Consider the following 8,698-nt stretch of genomic DNA (forward strand, 5'->3'; position numbering starts at 1 on the left):
TCATTCAATGGTTGCTTTGAGCAGTTCCTTCAAATCAAAAGTGGTTCACCAAATATTTTAACCTTCGACGGCAGGTGATGATTAACCCCTTCCTGTTAAACTTTACCGACTGTCTAACATCCAAGTGAAACAATTAATTATAAAGTGACTTAAAATCCAGATCAGATTTCTGACTGGATCAGTGTTCCCCACAAACCCAACATGACTGTTTCACACTGTTAAAGTGATGATAGTTGCAATAAAAAGTTTATTTTAACTTGTTGGTTTGTATCCCAAAGAACCAGTCTCTCATATTAGTTCTGTACAACCTCTTGCTTCAGTGTTTCAATGCATAAAAAACAACAAAAAAAACCACACTGTTACTGGGTTAATATGATCACTCACAAGACAATGTGTTTCAAATCAGTCACTTTTAATAAAAGTCAGAAATGCAGCAGCATCTCACAAAAAAAAACAAAACAAACAAAAAAAAAAACTTAAAATCAACCAAAAGAGAGAACATGTGATTTCAGAGTAAGAAACGCGTCTTTTTGCTAAATCTCAGTGACATTAAAAAACACTGTAGTGCATAACTCGTGCACATGTAATCTGCAGACATCCAACAAGCACGAAGGCGACTCTTTGGTCAGTACAAAAAAATAATAATAAAATAAAAATCAACAAGTCGTTTGGTCTGTGGAAAGAAAGGTGTGTTGCTCCTGAAACACGATTTTCTTTACTACTGATTAAAGCAAGAAAAGGGCCACACTGACATTCCCCAAAAATGTTCAGTATTTAGCCCATACAGTGAGAGTTCATTAATTTACGACAAAACCAGGAAAAAAAAAGAAGGGAAATGATTCTGAAGGGGTAATAAAACCATAGGAAATCTAGAGGACTTCTTAGCAGAGCTCGTAGTGACACATTCAGTGTTCGGCCTTCAGAGTCTTTGGATCTGGTGTGAGTTGTAAGCGTCACGTTTCCATCAGCGTAAACAGCGGACTCCTGCTTAACCTCGGACGACGGCTGCTCCCCTTCAGCTGAGGCAGACCTCCCACTATTGTTTAAGGAGAACCGAAGCTGCCTCCCTGATGCAAGACACGGCCTTCTGGATGTCTTCATCCTCCTGTTTGATGGTGACCACCACTCTGATACTGAAGGCAAACAGGACAGGGGGAATTGTGAAAGGAACAACTTGTGTGTTATCATTTCTGACCACTAGGGTTTGTTTTATAGGCTTTTAGCAGGTACGCCTTAAACAGAACGAAACGTTTGCTGAGAACCATTTTAGGTCGAAGTAATTATTGACATGAAATAAACAATATATACATAATATACCATAGCAATTTAAAAAATAGACAAAAAACAAAACAAAAGAGGTGGACAGATATAATGTGGATTTTTAGAAATCAGGGCAACTAAAGGCCAACACAAATTTTTTTGGGTCAATATGTATTTTTCATTCAACAAAATATAACACTAATTGCTTAACCCAAATAAATGTACACTTAACACCACCTAGAAAAACTTGTATTTTTAAAACTTATATTTAGAAGTGTTTTCCTTCCTTGTGACCGACTAAATATGCAGTTATGGCCGATTGACTATTTTTTTAAAAATGGCCAATATAAGCTGATTATTTGGTCTATCGCTAATAAAAATAAAATAAATAGTATAATACATAAAGGAATAACTTATACATTATACACCCACTGATTCAAATTGAAAGTAAAGAAAGAGATGAGTCTTAAGCAGAGATTCAAAACTTCCAGCAGTCTGTGTAATACAGACTCAGTCACCTTTAGGTTTCAGTCTACACCTTGGAATATCATAGACCGTGTTCACACCTGACATTAAAATCTTTCTGCAGCGATCAGTTTTGTTGCCCGTTATGCATGCAAATAAACGTGTACCCCCCATCACACAGTGAGATGTCAGCAGATCAGTGAACAGGCCCGCTGATGTCTGTGAAACTACAGAGCAGGAAATAATGACTTCCCTGAGCTCAGCGTCACAGCAAAGACTGAGGATTTTAACCTGGAGAACTCCACTGCAGGAAAGCAGCCGATGGTCTGCCGTTTTCTACACAACTTCACCGAGAACATCAGCGCTCAGCGCATCATTGGTCGTACGATGTGGCTGAAGACTGTTTGTGTTTAAACCAGTAGCTCAGTGGGCAACAGATCGCTAGTTTCCAAAATATCTCAAAACTCTCAATGTCCCAGGACCTCGCTCCCGTATTGATGGAGTTTTGAACGCGCTCAAAGAGAAATTCTCTCTCAAAGCAGCGTTGGCGTCTGGAACCAGCCTTGAATCCCTATCAATTTAGTTTTTGTAGTTCTAGAGCGGTGTTTTTTGTTAATATGTACGCAAATACCTGCAAACAAGTCATGATTCCAAGTGAAAGTTTGTGTATTTTCTTGCAGTTTTGTCTCTTCAACAGCGAGATACTAGTTTTAGACTACGAAATTAACGTGGATATAAGTATACTGGAGTGAAAAAGTGTTATTCAGAGCATTCCCACCCGTTTTTAGTGTGGTCCTAGTGCTCGCTCAGGTGCTTCTGCTTTTTTTTGTAGCAGTTAAAAGAGGAGCTGCTTCAGTCTGAACAGCTTGTAGACGACGTGGAAATGAGTGACCTGGACAATCAGAGCATTATAATAGTCTAGTCCAGACTAATAAAAGCGTGAACAACCAGGTCTTTGACAGGAAGACGAGGTTTGACCCCGGCAGTAAAGTTTGATTTAACAGCACTAATCTGTTAATCCAGCTCCAGAGTCTGTCAAGAATCACAAAAAACCCTTGACAGCGAGGAACTAAAGCACCGTGATTATGTGGATCAGAGCACTGTTTACACGTACATGTACTAACATAGAGGAGAACCAATAAAGTGCATCACCTGGAGGAGCCTCTTACCTGGGTGGGGGGAGGAATCGCTCTTCCTTTTCCAGATACCGAGCGAGAGTCAGAGCCACGTTTCTTTCCAAACACTAAAACCCAAAACGTGAAAACATGGTAAGAAACTAGAGTCACTACTAAATCAAGCATGTTGTAAAAATGTACTGATAGTATAGTTTTCAAAGCATAACATTTGTAACATTTCACAACTACAAGATGGACCAGTGATAGGTTTAGTTGTTTACTTTTGTAAAGCTAATGGGACAGAAAGATGCTGGAATGCTGGATTTAACGAACCCCAGGGTTACAATTTACAGCCCAAATGATCGTTAAGCTCCAGCGCTTCTGGTTTAATATTTCTAATGATATCTATGGCATGTTGTAAACAGGAAGAATTAGCTGAAACGGACAGGACTTACGTAATCTACAATGGAGCGGAGCAGCTGCACGTCAGAGACTCTGGAGCCCGAACTTCTCTCCAGCTGTAAGTGAAGAGCCGGACTAAAGGGCACTCCTGCTAATTTCAGACCTGGGATCCTGTTGAGCACAGAATCATAAAAGGTAAACACACAAATACCACGACACATTCAGACTCTTTGGGAATCAAAATCAGGTTGAAAGATTTGTTTAAACTCTTGTGTTTTCTCATATGTTCTACACAGACTTTCATTTTTAGTGTTGCAACCAAAACGGAGTGTGTAACTTTGTTCGATGCACAGAATATGATGTAGCAGAGACTGCTAGTGTTACAACTGTGTCAACATCCATCCATCTTGAAAGACTCAAGTTTTGTCACAAAGGAGGGGCCAAAAAAACCAAAAATAAATCCAGTGATATACAAAGCTCATGGAGACAGACCTGCTGCTGTAAAAGCTGCAAAAAGGTGGCTACGCAAAAGCCATCGTTTGATTTCTGCCTCGCCTTTAATTCGATTCTACACGGCCTCAGTGAGTCTCCTTACAACTGAGTGCTGCCTCGACGTGGGCGGGATCATCACAGCAGGGCTGCTCCATCCTCCTCGATCAGATTTTTGGTGACACTCAATGATGATCTTTGAGGCATACACAAGTTAAGAGTGATCCAGAGTAGGTTTAAAAGGCTAACCAATGGCCTGCAGTCTGCTGACGTGAGATTATCGGTGCGGCGCGGCTCGCCTAGGTCATCGGCCGGGTAGGATCACCCAATGGGAAGCCTCTGAACCCGCGACGGGTTGACCTAAGCAGGGCTGAGTCAAGTCCATGGGAAACGGGGCTAAAGCATTGAATTTAGGGAGTGAATAGTTTATGCATACTCAGGTTCTGGTTTTTGTTCATGTTTTACAGTAAAATCCATTTTGAATCTTTAAGGTGGTAGCCATGCTGTGTAAATTACATGATACAACCCTCACCCCTCCCCTGAAATTCCTTTCAAATGCAAAGCTGTAAGGCACCAGGGGTGTCCAACCCTGGTCCTCGAGGGCCACTATCCTGCATGTTTTCCTTGTTTCCCTGCTCCAACACACCTGATTCAGTGGTTAAATCACCTCCTAATGATCTGCAGAAGCCTGTTAATCACCCATTGATTCAAATCAGGTGTGTTGGAGCAGAGAAACAAGTAAAACCTGCAGGACGGTGGCCCTCGAGGACCAGGATTGGACACCCCTGCTGTAAGGTAACAAAACAGGGTGAAATGTCAAGAGGAAGCAAATACTTTTACAACCCACTCTAGAGCTACTCTTGTACCTTAAAGTATTCTCTTCAAAAAGGTAAAATACACAACTCCAACATAAACTTACCCCTGTAAAGCCTTGTAAACGTGCTTGCACTTTTCGCTGAGGACAGTGAAAATATCTAGGGAGCAGGAGACACAAGACAAACGTCCGAAAATGAAACCAGTTCTCAAAAAAACGCTTCGGGAATTAGAAATCTCTGCGAAGGAGGGACAGGAGTGGCTGGAGGAAAAAGCGGGTCCGGTACCTGGATCCTCCTCCATGATGTTCAGAGCCTCGATGGCAGCAGCCGCCAGCATAGGAGGCAGGGAGGCAGAAAAGCAGTACCCCTGGCCTGACAGACGCTAAAAAACAAAACCACATAAAACACATTTTAATGATGCCTCTTGCCACAGTTGCTGGTGAGACGTTCCTCCGTTCTGGTTTATTATCTGGGGTCATAAAGTTGTTTTTGAATATTTTTTGATGAATAAAATACCACTTCCTCGACAAAAATCCCTTTTTTATATACACATAAACACACAATAATGCTTGGACTTCTTTCCACTCACAGCATATTCCATATAGTTTGAAAATAAAAATGCTGTTTTCATGGAAGCATCCAAGAGACAAGAGAATCTTAATAATTGCATACTAAATTATTGCTGTGCATGCATGTACACAGTCTGACCTGGCTGATGACCCATTCCATGCCAGGAGCCACAGTCGACCCGATCAAACGTTTTATTCACCTGGTGGTCGATGACGAAGGATCGGCCGCAGCAGAAGCCACCAATTGAGGCCACGGCGTTCTCCATGTTGGCGCTGATGAGGTCAATGTCGTCTATCTGCACGGAGCAGAGGCGTGTGAGTCACTGCACATTGAACTATAATGGAAGCAAATCTATAGAAAGATGTAGACTACTGATCAAGACGACTAAAGGATTTTACAAGTACAAAAATCTTTATTTATTACAACTATTTATCATACTTAGAACAGAACTGTAAAGCTACTTTGTTTTAGCTTGTGCAGTGCTGTAGAGGGGAGGGAAAGGGCTTTTTGCTTAGCATCCCAAAACAAACAAAGTAAATAAGTATGTCCTGTTTTACTTTCAATACAAAACTTTCCAAAAAGACTAATATCCTCACATTGACCCCAAAGTGTTCTGTGACTCCCCTGCCGTTTTCTCCCAACACGCCAAAAGACATGCTCTCCTCCAGGAAAATCCGCACTTTGTACTTGTACTTGAGCTTCACCTGGAGACAAAAAGGAAGACGGGTTGGCCGTGAAGAGAGACATGAGAAAAAACCTGACTTCCCTGCAGCAGCGGTGCTTCGACTCGATCAGATTCATTATTCCCGTCAGGCACCGACACTGAAGGGATCTAACTTTAGTTATTAACTATCAGTGAGCTCTAAAACTGACAATCCAGTGCTTGTTGGGGTTTTTTGTCATCACAGTGATGTTATAAGATGAGTGTCTCTGTCTCTGTTTTAGTTTTAGTCCAGGACGAGCAGCCAAAATCCCACCGAAAACACTGAAAAAGCTGAGCTGTGCTGGTAGGTGGAAAAAACTGGCAACAGAACTGGAACAAAACTAGTTTTACGTTAAAAAGAAAGAATAAATCAATTTTAAAAAAGTAAAAATTGCTGTTGTGGTTTTATTGCACAAAGCAGAAGGTTATGTGATCATGTCCCCAAAGTCTCAGTTTGTCTACGTTTAGAAATTAAACCTTTTCCTTTCCAATAATTAAATTCTGTTGTTGCAAAATCAAAAACCGTGGCAGAGCTTCCGCAAGATGTTGAGGCAACTTAACCAATCAGAGCCGACTGGACTTTCAGGGATGACGTCAGATCATCTCTGTTGATTTCTTTCTTTTTTTGTTTTGGTTGTAGTCACCTGTTCTCAAATGTAAAAGTAGTCTTTCAACAAAATATTTTCATATTTTTAATGTTTTTTAATCTTTTACTTTAACCCCCCCCCCCGGTCCACCTCAGTCATTCATACACAAAACAGATGCAGGGAGAAAATGTCTCAAACCAGGCTTCAAAGTGTTGTGTGAAGCTTCTGTTTTATAGTCATTAAAAAAAATTACTTTAAATTACTGTTGGCCATCCCATCAGAAAGCCCTGCAGATGTATTTTTCTGGTTTTAGCTGACAGATGAAAGTGACCTGAAGGTTTGCCACAACACAAACTTCTCAAAACTAATACATAAAACAAAGTCAACTTTTAGAAAGATAATTTTAAGAGGATCACCAAAATTTAGGCTGACCATTAAGGTGACCTAACACAGCATGTTTGAGTTTTGGATTTACCAGCTCAGGCAGAGGACAAATGTCAGCCGTGTTGATGTACAGTCCCTCCACCACAATAAATTTCCTCGTTACTCGAGCTTTACGGGGATTCTGCGACAAAAACAAAAATATATAAAAGATTGTCACAAAGGAAACACACAGGGCAGCACTTATTAAATACCTTAATGAAAACATGGTGTTAAAAATACAGTCTGCAGTTCTGACAACCCCTCAAACACACGACGGTGTAAAACACAACCTGACAGTCGCAGTAATTAAAACTTTGCAGCCCGGTACCGACCTTCTGGTCCTCCAGCTCCTGCTCCATGAGCAGCCTCTCCAGATCCTCCATGTCATTGTGCTTGAAGTACTTGATGAAGCTACGGGAAGCCTGAAGTCCTTTTTGTATAGAGAAACAGGCAGCTTCATCCCTGAACACAAAACACAAGACTGAAAACATCGACCAGTCAGGTACCTCTGACATGTAAGCAGGCTACAGAGGATTTATGGGCTGTTCTGTAAAGACAAAAAGGTTGGTTTCTAACACTGAGCTGACTGTTTAAACATTTAGGAGAGACGGCACTCACACAAAGATTATGTCCCCCCTCTTGGAGTAGGCAGGGATGGCACTAGCAATGGTTGCGAAGCCGTACGAGTAGATGATCGCCTCTTCGGTTTTCATGAACTTGGCAAGACGGCTCTCCAGTTCCAGATGAACATCTGGGGGGAGCAAAACCACAGAGTTGCACCAAGATTCAATTTTCCACTGCATGGCACAGCGAGACAAAGGATGATGAGTAACAGATCTGCTGCCACTCTTTTCCTCAGCCCCTTTAATGGAACGCTTACGTCCCGCTGGCTAATTCGGTTCACTTTTTATTCACGTTTTGGAAGTGCAAAAAGCAAAAGACGCGTTACGACACACGGGCAGTTGTCAAATTTATGGCTCATGATTCATTTCCCCTCCTTTAATTAATCCAGGAAAACTGTTCACTCACCAAAGGTCCCGTAGAAACCCCTTGGACCACATGTGCCAATGCCGTATTTTTTCAGTGACGCCAAAGCTTTCTCCTGTCACAAGGAATTAAAACAAAATGATATTTAATCAAAGCTAGGAAGAAAAAAAAAAAACACTGAACAAGAGAAGAAAATAAAGAAACGATGACCTTAACGCGTTCATTATCGAGCAGGCCCAGGAAGTTGAAGGAAGCAAAATTAACGCACTCTTTCTCGTTGATTATGATTTTGTGGCTGGGAGGCCTACAACGAAAAATCGTCCAACGGTCAGCTTACATCGAGTTACAATTACACCACTGATCTTCATTTTTACAAGTAAAACAATTACATAAGAAACATAGTACTTTAATGTGGATTGAATTAGTCAGTCTATAATGATCATTTACAGGTTTTAATATGGGTAAATTTTAAAAGTATTCTTTTTCAAAGCTTTAAAAAAAGAAATTGAACAGTTTTGACTTTCCCAACAGAGCACCAAGAGGGACAGACATGACGCTGAAGAGGTCAGACTTTCCATTAAAAGCAGAAACTGGGTACAGGTGGGTTGTGAAGCAGCTAGATGTTGGGTATCTGTTTGCTTTCTTAAATAGAAATCTAAAAAAGCAAATGAGTATGTTGTGAAAGGTGAAAATGGTGGAAACGAGCCGAGTCACAAACCTGACACAGTGAGACCTCACAGTGAGGAAACCCAGGCCCTATCTGGTCAGGAGGGGGAGAGCAACCCTCCATATCAAGATAACATCACCCAGCCTGCTGTGACCGGGGAGGATGGTCAAGATTTGCTGTTTGTTCAGCCCGCTGAGCTTGCATATGGAACCATG

At 41.3% G+C, this 8,698-nt stretch overlaps 1 protein-coding gene across 2 annotated transcripts in view; it reads right to left on the bottom strand.

The window, feature by feature from the left end:
* Positions 1-832: 832 nt before the first annotated feature.
* sptlc1 (serine palmitoyltransferase, long chain base subunit 1) overlaps positions 833-8,698 on the bottom strand; it is an 11,450-nt gene continuing 3,584 nt past the window's right edge. The window contains exons 4-15 of one of the 2 annotated variants that reach the window (XM_017434002.3): positions 8,027-8,120; positions 7,859-7,931; positions 7,448-7,580; positions 7,162-7,291; positions 6,882-6,971; positions 5,713-5,820; positions 5,316-5,411; positions 4,832-4,928; positions 4,651-4,705; positions 3,296-3,413; positions 2,895-2,968; positions 833-1,133 (exon numbers count right to left, since the gene is read on the bottom strand). In XM_017434002.3, the coding sequence (XP_017289491.1) occupies positions 1,037-1,133; positions 2,895-2,968; positions 3,296-3,413; positions 4,651-4,705; positions 4,832-4,928; positions 5,316-5,411; positions 5,713-5,820; positions 6,882-6,971; positions 7,162-7,291; positions 7,448-7,580; positions 7,859-7,931; positions 8,027-8,120 (1,165 nt within the window). In that variant the 3' untranslated portion in view covers positions 833-1,036. Of the gene's footprint in view, positions 1,134-2,894; positions 2,969-3,295; positions 3,414-4,650; positions 4,706-4,831; positions 4,929-5,254; positions 5,412-5,712; positions 5,821-6,881; positions 6,972-7,161; positions 7,292-7,447; positions 7,581-7,858; positions 7,932-8,026; positions 8,121-8,698 lie in introns of those variants that run through there. The other variant, XR_005234053.1, reaches the window with a different exon arrangement.

The sequence above is a fragment of the Kryptolebias marmoratus genome, linkage group LG14, assembly GCF_001649575.2.
Source record: "Kryptolebias marmoratus isolate JLee-2015 linkage group LG14, ASM164957v2, whole genome shotgun sequence".
Taxonomy (NCBI): Eukaryota; Metazoa; Chordata; class Actinopteri; order Cyprinodontiformes; family Rivulidae; genus Kryptolebias; species Kryptolebias marmoratus.